The sequence below is a fragment of the Gambusia affinis genome, linkage group LG15 (assembly GCF_019740435.1).
Source record: "Gambusia affinis linkage group LG15, SWU_Gaff_1.0, whole genome shotgun sequence".
NCBI lineage: Eukaryota > Metazoa > Chordata > Actinopteri > Cyprinodontiformes > Poeciliidae > Gambusia > Gambusia affinis.
Genome location: NC_057882.1, coordinates 17,864,878 through 17,877,331, shown reverse-complemented (window position 1 = coordinate 17,877,331; position 12,454 = coordinate 17,864,878). Strand labels below are relative to the sequence as shown.

At 38.6% G+C, this 12,454-nt stretch overlaps 1 protein-coding gene across 3 annotated transcripts in view; it reads left to right on the top strand.

The window, feature by feature from the left end:
* LOC122845138 (voltage-dependent T-type calcium channel subunit alpha-1H-like) overlaps nucleotides 1-4,820 on the top strand; it is a 32,286-nt gene extending 27,466 nt beyond the window's left edge. For 2 of the 3 annotated variants that reach the window (XM_044141211.1, XM_044141212.1), the window contains 3 exons: nucleotides 1,040-1,161; nucleotides 3,887-4,045; nucleotides 4,508-4,814. In XM_044141211.1, coding sequence (XP_043997146.1) covers nucleotides 1,040-1,161; nucleotides 3,887-4,045; nucleotides 4,508-4,597 — 371 coding nt within the window. In that variant the 3' untranslated portion in view covers nucleotides 4,598-4,814. Of the gene's footprint in view, nucleotides 1-1,039; nucleotides 1,162-3,886; nucleotides 4,046-4,507 lie in introns of all 3 variants that reach the window. The other variant, XM_044141210.1, reaches the window with a different exon arrangement.
* Nucleotides 4,821-12,454: the final 7,634 nt, after the last annotated feature.

The window sequence follows — 12,454 nt, the reverse complement described above, 5'->3', positions numbered from 1 at the left end:
CCCCAAAATCACACCACAGGCAAGGAGCAATAGCAGTGGTTTGCTAACAGCTTTTTCTGTGTGTTATTGACCAAGAAATGCTAAAGCAGATCAGTGGCTGAGGCCCACTGGAGGCAGTTCATAGTGCATGATGGTGGCCAATCTGAAAGCCTTCATTAGCCTTTTATATTTAAAGAAAACAGGGAATAAAAAAGATGGACTTGGAGAGTCTCTGTTTGGAAAAATTGGACCTCCAATTTTTCATAGAAAGAAAAAAAAAAAGCGGCAGTAAAAATAAAACCGCTGATATCTGCAGCAGATGTCACAAAGCCATGTGTGGCTGTTGCGAAGAGAGGTGGCACTGGAAATTACCAAAGTTGTTTCTTGTGCCATGTAAAAATGTAATCCTCCTGCAGATGGCGCACTTCCAAAATTTTAATCTCAAATTTGCTTGGACCATTAAAATATATATATTTTCTTTTTTAGTTTTGGAATTGTTTTCAAATTTAGTTTTAGGACAAAAGAAACAAGATAAACACACAATTTTTTTTTTTTTATTTTGTTTTGAAACGGAAGAACCAAAGAATGAATCATATACAGATTGTTGAAATTGTAAAATTCATGTCATTTGTTCAGTTTATGTCATTTCATTTCATCTATATTGCACCAATTCACAACAAACATCACCTCTTTGCACTTTATAAGACAAACGCATCCAGTTTCTGTACAGAAATATAGAGTCCATTTCACAAGCCACTCGTACAGGCAGATTTAATTACATACAGTCCAACTCCATTGTAGTTATAAGTCAAGTTTAATTTTATCGCCGTACTTGACGAAAAACATTTAGTAGCTAAACTACAGGGATAGCACAGGGTAGGCTAGGCCACTCTTAACTTAAAATTTTATTAAAAAGGAAAGTTTTAAGCCTCGTTTTAAAGTAAACAGATTATCTGTTTTATGCTCTTTTAGACCTGACTGAACTATTCAAACAGATCATTAAAGTGTAATAGATTAGACAAATATTTTGAGGAATTTTGTTTTTCTCTGTGTTGATCAGCATGCTCCTTAGACTTCCCTTGCCTCGGCCTGCACCGCCTCAGCGACTTCAACAACTTCATGCTGGCCTTACTAACGCTGTACAAAGTCAGCACAGGAGATAATTGGAGCGGCATCCTGAAAGTATGTATGAACACAATGAATTATTAAATAACGTGAGCATAGTTTATTAATAATGTGCTAAAACTACTGAAACTCATTACATAAAATCTTGCGTCATTATCTAATTGTTTATTTAGAGATTTTAACAGATTTGAAATACTCCACACTACTTGTTCAATCTACAGATCATTTTGGCTGGTGCATATCAGAAAAGCAAGAAAGCAGTTTCTTATTTCTTGCAGCAAGTTGCAAAGGCTTTTCATACATCACCTAAGCACTGTACTGTACATTTCTCTGTTTTTTTTTTCCTACATTTTCAATTGCTTCTGTCATGTTGATCAGAATGTATTATACAGGTCTCCATTGAATTGTCTCAACCTCCACGACATTTCAGCATAATTTCTTTGTACCGGAACTTCTTATAATTTCTATGGCATAAAAACACTGAAATGGTACAACCAATTGTGGAGTATTACATGTTCATGGCAGCAACCCATTGTCTGCAGTAGCAACCTATGGGCTTTGCCACGCATCAGAAGACCAGGAAAACCATGACAATACAACACCGAGCTGAAATAGCGATCGTGACACCAAATGTCACAAAAGATGTTTTGTGAAATGTCACTTCTACATTGATGATGGCATTGCCTCCTTTTCATCTAGCAACGAAGTAAGCTCCATTGACAAAAACACTCAGCAAATATTGACTTTATCCAGTTTAAGGTTGCACAAGATTCTATGAAATGGCATTACTGTAATGGAAGCATTCCACAAGGAGGACCTGGCAAAGAGCTTTATAGATCTCAACCTTGCAGCAGGCCGTACACCAATTCAAAGCCATGTTGGAGGAAGGTCAACACAGACAAGTTAACCTTCAAACCTCAAGTGAACCCTCAAATATTTGCATGTATTAAGAGATCGGAAACATAGCCATCTCAGAAAACCGTCACGTTGCCTCAGAGTAGGAGACTGTCTCTCACAAGTCAATCTCTACAACAATGAAGCAAACCCATACATTATTCCTAATCATCACCATCTGATGATCCTTCTGGTGTCCCACTATCATTAGACATTCCTGATGCTGTACAAGCTATTTCCAGAGGATGATGTGAGATCAGCTAGCCTTAGGATTGTCGGTGGAAAATGAGGCATCTGCTCAGTTATATACCACTATGTCATCCGCCGTGAATTGAGACGGCATGTTGAAAAACAAAAAGATGGAAGACCTACCAACCCCTAACGCTTTTGATGATTCATTTCAATTCATGGACTGGTGAAGCAATTGAGATCCGACTGTGGAACTAACTTTCTTGAGCTCCAGCTTGCATCCATGAAGGTGGCTGAGGGAACCACCATTGTGAGTTCTCAAGCTTTGAAAATGAACTGAACCGACTCTTTTCCAGTCATTCTGACCACGCAAAGCGCTTTACACTAGAGTCACATTCACCCATTCACACTCACAAACGTTTCTACACCGATATGCAGATCGTTTAAGTGGGGTTAAGTGGTTAAGTGTCTTGCCCAGAGGCACATCAACATGTGGCAGGAGGAAGCTGGAATTGGACCGCAAGATGACTACTCTACCCACATAGCCACAGTCGCTATAACTCCGGTCTCTTGTGATCCTGCCTGTCCCTTTATTCTCACACCTGCTACCCTCATTCCCTAGAAAACTGGAGATTCCTTTATATTTTGGAGTCTATGCTGGAGGCTGGAGGCTGTTGCAACATCTCTCAATTGTTTTCTGGAATCGGTGGAGGAGTCAGTACTTACCCACCTTACAGCCATGGAGGAATTGGCAGTCAGTGAAGTCTAATCTTCAAGTTGGAGATATTGTGCTTGTAAAAGACTGTCAAACCAAGAGGAACCACTGGCCCATGTGGGTTGTGGTTAACATTCCCACATTGCCGAGATGGGAATGTTAGGAAGCTTCAAATAAAGGTCAGTTCTTGAGGTACATGCAAGACCTTTTTGAGGCTTGTTACTGGAGTTGTTCTCCTTCTAAGAAGCACCTGTGGCAAAGCCGTTAGTCAGAGCTAAGTGAACATCTCGTGATGTCAGGTGGGGAGTTTGCTGCCAGTAATTCTTCCCAGCCAGCAGGTGATCCTGTTTAATGTGAAGTTTATTATTGACCAGTAGAATGAGATCAGTAGCACATGCATAATATTTGACACTGGCAGTTTGTCTGTATTTAGTTAGTCTTTCTCCATTCCCCTTTGCTGCATATTTGAGACATTGTTAACCTACATTTATGGACATTTGTGTTGAAAACAAGAGTTTATAAAGTTGATTTTAATTTCTCCTTTCTTTCTTTTTTTTGCACGGTCAAGTTATTTTGGCGTTCATATTTGTATGATTTGATGTTCAAAATGTTAAAAACATATTCAAAAATACTTTATTGATCCAAAAGCAAAATTAAATGTAGTTGTACCTTGTATTAGAGTAGATGAAGATAGTGATGGCTTTGCAGCAGAATAACAGTTTGCATTCTAAATTGTGTTTTCCATGTTTATTTGTATTATCAGTCTTTTGGCACTGAAACAAAGTAATGTCAATAAAAAGTGGCATACACCCATCAATTGTCTAAGAGTTTATCTATCTGCACAACTGCTAAATGGACACACAGTGGGAGTAGAATATCCCCACTATTGAATTATTAATCTGTGTAATGTTTCTACAGTTATTGAATTTTGCCATTTATGACCCTAGAAAATACAAAATAAAAATCCCCATCTCTGCCTTGCAGGACACGATGCCAGACTGCAAGATTGATGACGAAACGTGTGATCCCTACCTGATCTGGGCTTCTCCCATTTTCTTCACCTCCTTTGTCATCACAGTCCAGTTTGTTCTCGTGAACTTGGTGGTGGCAGTAATCATGCAGGCGCTGGATGACAGCAGGAAGGTAAAGTTGCCAATTATGAACAAATATAAATTGTAACTAATCTGACGGTATGCTTACGCCCTTTGTCCATTTAGTAGACCCATGTGTGCCTAACCCTTTCATACATGAACATAGGTACAGTACAGTCCAAACGTTTGGTCTGTACTGTACACAGCAAAAACACAAAATCCTGAGTGAAAAGTATTTTTGATCGAGTTTCTATTGCAAATATCACTTGAAATAAAGTAAAACTTTATATTTCCTTAATATTGATCATAAAGAACTATGTCAACTAGCAGATTATTTCACTCATAACATGGGAAAAATGTCTTGTTAAGTGAAATAATCTGCCAGTGGAACTAGTACTTCTTAAAATCAGTTTTAGTTTCCATATTTAAATTTTGCATGTTTAAATTTTGAATTTCCAACTTTGAAATTTGAACGTGGAAACGCTTACCTACTTGATGTTTCTTCCTGGAAAAGGAAGGAGATGGGGAAACACAGATGAAAATGAGTGTACTTCTCAACGAACCTTCGATACCTAATCACCTCCTACAGGAGCACTCAAAGTAAACTCCAGAGAAACCGCCATATTTTCTTTGCATTGTTTCAGCAACTGTTTTACTGTTAAAACACAGTTTAAGGATGTTCTTGCCCTGTTTATGTATGAACTATACAATGTTTATACTTTTTATGTAAGTTTTTACTCAAATGTATGTAGAGATGTCAAATGTGTTGCAGAATTGTACAAACGCATGTTAAATTATTGAATAAATGTATTTGCCTAATTTTGAAACCGTAATCTATATTTCTTTTATTTATATGCATTTTTCATACGTATTCATTAAATTGTGTACTGTTTTCTTTATAAATGAAATTTAATTATTCATTGATATTTTTATGTGCTATTGTATAAAACAGTGGTTCCCAAAGTGTGGGGCGCCCCCTGTGGAGGGGTAGTGCCATTGCAGGGGGGTGGGAAGTGGTATATATAGATGAACAGGGGGGAAAAAAGTGTTTCGCTGTAAAGATGGTTTGTAGTGTGTTTTGTTGCAACCTGAAGTATGAAATAAACTTCAGTGGAGTTTTTCAAAACAACACGAAGACTTTCATATGACGGCGCGTTTAGAACAGATTGATAGCCGCTGTACGTAAGCTCGGCGTCAACGAATCCATGGTTCGGCGTTGGAGACGCAGCCCCGCGTCCCCAATAGCAGATTTATTAAGGACGCAGCCCTCTGCTGCTTCCTTGTGGAAAACCGAGAGCAGCGGAGATAACCGGCTTGTAGCCCAGTGCGGTTTATATAAGTTTCCAGTTTTGTTAAAAAGAAGTTTGTGGGTGCGGCTACTAGTGAGGTGCTATAGTCTGAACAATACGGTATCCCAATGTAAAAAGGTTGACATCACACAGGCGTGTCATATAAAGCCGGGGTTAATTAGAACTTCATTACTTGACAACATTTTTTTTAAGGTTTTGTTTTGAAGTGTTTCTGGTTGAAACAAGGTTTCAAAAAGGTTGTCTGAGGCCTGACAGTCTGAGCAAGTCCAACTTAGAAGCAGATATCATGACCTGGAGATGATCGCTCTACTTTTTGATGTGAAAGTATATACCGACTGTAAAGCACGGAGCTGGAAGTGTCATGGTTTCCAGAAGGTGCTGGCCTGCTCACTGTTGTGCCCATCATAACGCATAAGGTATCCCGACAACTTCAACAAGAAGCACTTTTATTTTTTGTTTATTCTTATTATTGTAACACTGCATGGTTAATTTTTGGTGTTTTTGCAGAGACATTTGCAAAACAGATGTGAACATGAATATTTAAACAAATAGGAAAATTTAAGGTCAGTTCAGTATCTGTACTGTCCCCTAAAGGGGTGATTTGTTTTTCAGCCAGGCATTTCAAACATGAAAAAACAACATAAAATATATAGACAATGTTAAAAATATACAAAGCACACAAAGCTTTGTATGTTATATGTACAAAGCTTTCGTATCGTAATTTGTTACAACACTGTAGATTTTATATATCATGAAATAATAATTAATAAATAATGTATAAAATCGGTCGTGATACATTTTGTAAAAAAAAAACACAAAAAAGCCAAATAATTGTCAGCTAAATACAAACTACACGTGCACTGATTGCAGTTTTCTGTCCAATTGACAATTACCGATCTTTAAACAGCCTGATTTATTTTTTTCCATTTGAAATGTTGCTAAATTTAGGTGGAGCTGTCAGTCAAAACTTTCTCATGGCAGAGCAAAAGAGGACGGTGGCTGATTTTTAGACCTTTGCCAAAACAAGTTTGGTGGATAAGATCATCAATCCCCCAAAATTAAGAAAATCGGGCCGATTTATCGGCTGGCCGAACAGCAAATAAATGTTGGGGAACTGTCAATTGATACAAGAAAGTTTTACACTGGATGAACTTACAAAATGATCTCGTTGACTCTTCATACAGTCAACTGGAGTGTGTGCAAAAATGAATGCACATAAAATCATATGTTAAGAAATAATCCTGCAAAAAGGGAGAATGAAGTTCCAAGTTTTGATGGGTATGAATACCTTTGTAAGAATAAGCTAACTATTTCCTGGTATTAAATTTGTGTTTTGAGGCTTTAATCTCCAACGTAGCCAACATTTAAGAATTTTCAAAAGCAAAATGTGTTTTCTGAAGCTCCAGAGTAAAACCAAGAAACTCCTCCTCAGAACAAAGCTTGAAGCAAACTGCCTGTCTGCACTCTGTAACGATGCAGCGAACACAGAAACTACAGAGAGCCACTGGAGCCTGTTAAAGTGGAGGAGAGCTCCACAGATAAATAATGTAAAACCTCACAAAGTGAGACATAGTTCCTGCCAAATCAACATGACTTTATTCAGTAGCTGGCTGTGTCAACATCCTTGCCCTTCCATATACGTCTCCCTCTGCAACACCTTCTTTCTAACGCAGCACAGCAGAGACAGAGAGAGGCTGAGATTAAAGAGCCCTGAGGAGAGAGGAAGGCTGCGTTAATGAGCGGAGAGACGACAGCGGAGCTGAATGGGAATGGGTAAGCCTTAGTAGCAAACATCTTACCCCCGTGCTTCTCTGCCTGCCACGCTGCGTCCCTGTGTGTAACAGGAGCATCAATGAATCATTCAGCAATCATGTGAGAGAGGTTAGGGGAGGGGAAACGAAGCAGCGACTGTAAACGCAAAAGCTCTTAAGCCTTCGCAACACGTTTTACACGGGATCACAACGAAAATATCCTAGAAATATAGATGCATTTATGTTGTTGGTCATTTCAAAACCAGCCAGTGAAAAGCTTAAAATTTCTTGTGAGAAACAAAACATGAAAATAAATTTAAAACAAAAAGATTTTAAGATTTAGTGCAATTCTGGTTGATGTTAGTAATGTAAACATCAACCAAGGTTTACAAGAAAAGGTGACATTTATATGTAATCTGTATATTTTTTTACATATGAAACCCCCGGGCCCCAAAAAAAGAAAAAAAATCTTTTAATTTATTTTTAGTTATTTCTATTTTTTGTGTTTAGGAGAAACTAAACACATGTTCCTAATCATCCTCAATTTCACATGTTTTGTGTACTGCAGTTTTTCCTTCCACTCAACTTTCCAAAGCCATGTCCTTTTGTACATCTCCTTTAATTGTACAGCTTGTGTCAAATTGGTGTTCATTCTCTTAGGTGTTCAGGCCATAACATGGCCATATTGTGATATTTATAGATTTTTAATTGTATTCTTGTGTTATGCCGAGTTTTTTTTTTTTTATTAAAAAATTGTTACTCACTGGAAATCATAATCCTCAAAATGAATAGCAGTGAAAGCTTGCAACTAAATTGAACTTGCACCTCTACAATGCAGTGACCGTCAGTTTTTGCTTTTCATGCTTGAAATGTTAATTGTTTATTAATTGTTAAAATAACATTCAAGAAGGTGAAAGAAGTGTGGCGAGAAACAGGTCAGTCTTGAGGATGACGCCGCACATTTCCAGTTTAATTTAATTACCTCAAAGCAACGCTGAAACCCAGGATGTGAGAACTGGCTTCATTGCTGGACTTTCAGCAATTAGTGTTTAATAATGAGAGCTATTTGCACTGAGGACAGTAAGTGTCTCTGAAGTCCTGAGGGGGAGCCCTGGGCTCTTTGCTCTTCTGACAAGTTAATAGTCATGATCACACTGTGTTAGGCTGGCAATTAAAATACAGGAGAACAGAAGTTATTAAAAGGCAAACATCACCACCATGTGGCCAGGAGCTCAATAAACTGATCCAAAGGACAATAAATAAAAGAAGTAGATGCTGGACAGAGTTGTTTTCATAACCTTGTTTTATCTATACACTGATCATAAGTGACAGGGAGGAATGTCTGTTGAAATCAGCCGCTTGTCTCAATTCAGTTCTGACACACTGTAAACCACAGTTTTACCACGCCAGTGTGTTGAAGGTGAGGTCAATATGGCTTTAAAACCTCGAGACCCTGCGGTGCTTCGGCGTCAGCAGAGACGTCTCCGACTGTAACTCTGATCTGCCGACATCCATTCGACAAGAAACGAGACGCGGTTTAATGACGGCCTGAAAGCGTTTAACAGCTGACGGAGATCCGCTAAGAGATGGTTTCATCGATGAGTCATTTCGGGTCAGAGGAGCGCTCATCCGCAGCCTTGAGCTGAACGGGTTTAACAACGCATACTTTCCTGGGATAGGAGAGATGAATTCAAATATTGATTTCTTTCTCCCTCCCCTCCCTTCCTCTCTCTCGCCTCTTGTCTTTATCTGTCTTTAAGCTTTAAACCAGAGCAGAGGACGGCTCCTCACGGTGTAAAATGCACTTCTAATTTATCCCAACACCACATGCTGTGAATTAACCAACTCATTAGGCAACAGCCATAAAATTCCCAGCCCTTTGCTACATTACACGGATCACCAGCGGCTCAATCGAGTGTTGAGGAGGAAGTTTGAAACTGAATTTTATTCTCTTCTTTATATCAGACCCTATGTTATTAGGATTATTATGGGAAAGTTTTGTGATTAGATTAAAGACATATTTTGAAGCTTTACCATGAATAAAAAGTTTTCCTACAGAATTTAATTACCTTTAGTCGATAGATGATACAGATAGACAGATTGATAGATGATGTAGCTAAATCAAATCTATCTCTATCCTGGTGTGATTCCATTAAAAGTACTTAGACATATTTCATATGGTAAACCGAGACACCAGCTGCATTTCCATGACAAATGTTTGCAAAACTTTGTTGATATTCTGCTAATGTTAAAAAAACAATTCCACAATTGTGGCATTTCCGTTAAATAAGGAATGAAATGAGTGTGAATCAGCTTGTTCATGCGATGTCATTAAAAATTATGGCAGTGACGGATGTAATAAAATATTTTTGGTGAAAAATGTGAATTTATTCGCTATTTATGGTTAATGGAAACTGAGCTACTGAGACAAAATGTTTCCTAGAATATTTCACTCTTAGTTGGAGAGATGCATCCAACACTTTTCTTTTTCCTGGACAGTTTGACCGAGAAAAGCCCACAGTACAGAGCAGAACGGGAGTTTTATTCTGTTCCTACCTGCATTTTCTTATGATGACGCAGAGACCAGGGCAACTGCAAACCAGTCTAAGCCAGAGAAGTGTAAAAGCCGCCCACCAGTGCAGGTTACTGTGACCTGAAGTTGTCAGAAAGAGGCTGAATCAAAACACCGCTCTGGATACTTGGATTTAAAGTTTGTGAAAGAAAATAGAATCAGTAATGTGTATATATATATATTTAAAAAAAGAAGTAAAGAAATGGGAAGCTAAGTGAAATAACTTCACACATCTTTGAGGACAAAACCCAGACTTACTGATCAGGCAAATCTGACGTTCTGTAATTAGATATTTCAATTCAGTAAAGATGGCTCTGCCCCAACGTTGTAACAGTCCCAATAGTTTTTTTGTTTTTGTTTTTTTTACGGAGCATCTGACAGTTCAAATTTTCCACCTCATAATTATGTGCCTCTTTGAAATATGTTTTTATTAAATCCCAATGAAGCATATTGAAGTTATAAGCTCACGAGGGGAACAAATTTAAGGGATTTTTATCATTTGAATGAATTCAAAGAGGTTCAAGTGACAGGTTTTGTGATCTACAGGCATAAATACATTCAATTGTTTACAAGGTTTCAAATCCATATATTTACTCTTAATAAGTGGTTAAAATGTTCAGTTAGTTAAAGAGTCTGTTCTTAATTACTTGAAAACTGTACATCAGCAAATTGAGCAACATTTTTAATTCAAAAACCCTTTTTTGTTGCTAAATTATTGAGCAAATGGACATATAAGCTCTACAACAAAGATTTTGTTTTGTTGTTAGCCTGGTATTTAGATTAGTGCTATTATACTCTTTCAGCTTTCATGAACTGTTGATTAATCATGGACTGTCTTCAGAAATGTGGACTGTGGACGCTGAGATTAGCATCGGGGGCTAATCATGCTGCAACATGTTTAGCATTGAGATGCTACTTTAGGTCTGTACAGGTTTGTTGATAGACTAACTATTCTTAGCACATTTTGAACACAACAATAGTCTTTTCCGCTGTCCAATTAGATTATATTTTGAAGCTAAAATTATCCCTCTATGAGCCAAGAGAAACAGTCTTGTCCTCCAGTATTGTTGTTGCTTGTGCGTCAGATGTTCTGCCGTACCACAAACGCCAGAATACAAAGGTTCCGTATGGAAAAGATCATAATTATGTAGCAGGTTAATTTTCTGAGACATTGAATTTTCATCTGTAATACCACATCCTCAAAATTGCAAGAAAATGTTTTTTGAAATCGTCCACGCTCTAACGAACGTGTAGAAATATGAGTTCCGCTTTACCGTTCCGGTATGTCGTTCTCATCCAGCCACTCTGAGCCGTGTCCTCTCAAGCCAAGCCCTAAATAAATAGAAAAGTACATTTGTTTCTGTTCATCAAAGAGGCGCCAACCCTACATTCGCTAAGGGACACATCGAAATTGAAGCATGCACAGCGGATCTCTGTGACGCGAGAGAGCGGGGCTTTCAGGTGAAGACAGCTGTCACCCTGATCTACAGCCCCCAGCAGCCTTGGTAATGCGGGCCAAATTGCCCTGAGCTGCTGGAAATGATGCAGTCATTGTGGAGGAAATTGGAAATCAATTCTTGTCATCACTGAACATAACTCCCCTCTTAGCAGAGCCACGGCTCACATATATTTGCGCAAAGCTACGGCAGCTCAGATGAAGACCCCATTGTGCTGTAAACGTGGAAGTGGACTTGAGTAAGACGAGAGGAAGAGCGCGTGACACCAAAAATGTCAGTTTGTGACAATCTGACCGAATCTCAAACTGCCTGGCAATGGCGCCTGAAATGTTCCGTTTTGTCACATTAATGAGATAGAAATCTCATTAGAATGAGTTTTGCTTTTTTGTTTAAATGAGAACGTTTTCTCGTTTTGGCTAGTTTTGCATCACAAATTTTTCTAGTTTAAACAAGATGCTGCTCGTGAATTAATTTCTAATCTCTGGCAGTTTAACGCCTCCGCAGCATTCAGCCCCCTTTAGTCAAAAACCCCTAAATAAAATCTAATATTAAAAGCATTTACCCCCTTCTGTATGTTTTATAAATGTAGGTAGGTCTTTGAAGGAGAACTTCAGTGAGCAAACAGCGTCACGTGAGAAGTTCTATTGCCTAGGCTTCAAACCCTAGGCTATCATGTAGGGTAAAAAACCCAAAAAAACTAAATCACCCAGACAGCAGCATCCTCTCACTGTAACATGGTGGTGGTAGCATCATGCTGTGGGGATGAGTCTCCTCAGCAGAGATAAGAAAGCTGGTGAGAGTAGATGGGTTCCTGAACGTAGCCAGAGCTACGATCCAAACAATGGTTTAAATTAATGCATTTAGACACGTTTGAATGGTCTAGTCAAAGTCCGGTCCAAATCCAACTGGAAAAAAGCTCCCCAAGACACATTAAGGACAAAGTTCACATGCATTCAAGAGGTATAAATACTGCTGGACGGATATGACATTGATCCTAACAGAATCAATAAAGAGTGATGTGGGAAGATTGCATTACCTGCACAACCCCGAGGCAACAGCTGACCTCTGGAATATTCATTTATAAACAAAGACACACTAACTAAAGATTTCCCCGTCACTCTGCCATCCTGTCCTCTGGGTGCTGAGCGCTCATTAGAGATGATTCTTGCCAGTAATTCTCAGCGGTTCTCAGTAATGAGTTTTCTTAACAGATTTGCAGACGGCGAGGGCGAAGCTTTACCTTCCTGCACTCGAAGATTTTCGCCCCACCGTAGGAGAGACGTGGAACTAATGTCAGGAAAAGTGCATTAATGACTGTAAATCAGAAGTCTTTTTTTTATTTTTTTATTCAGAGTCCTGATGCACTGTTGT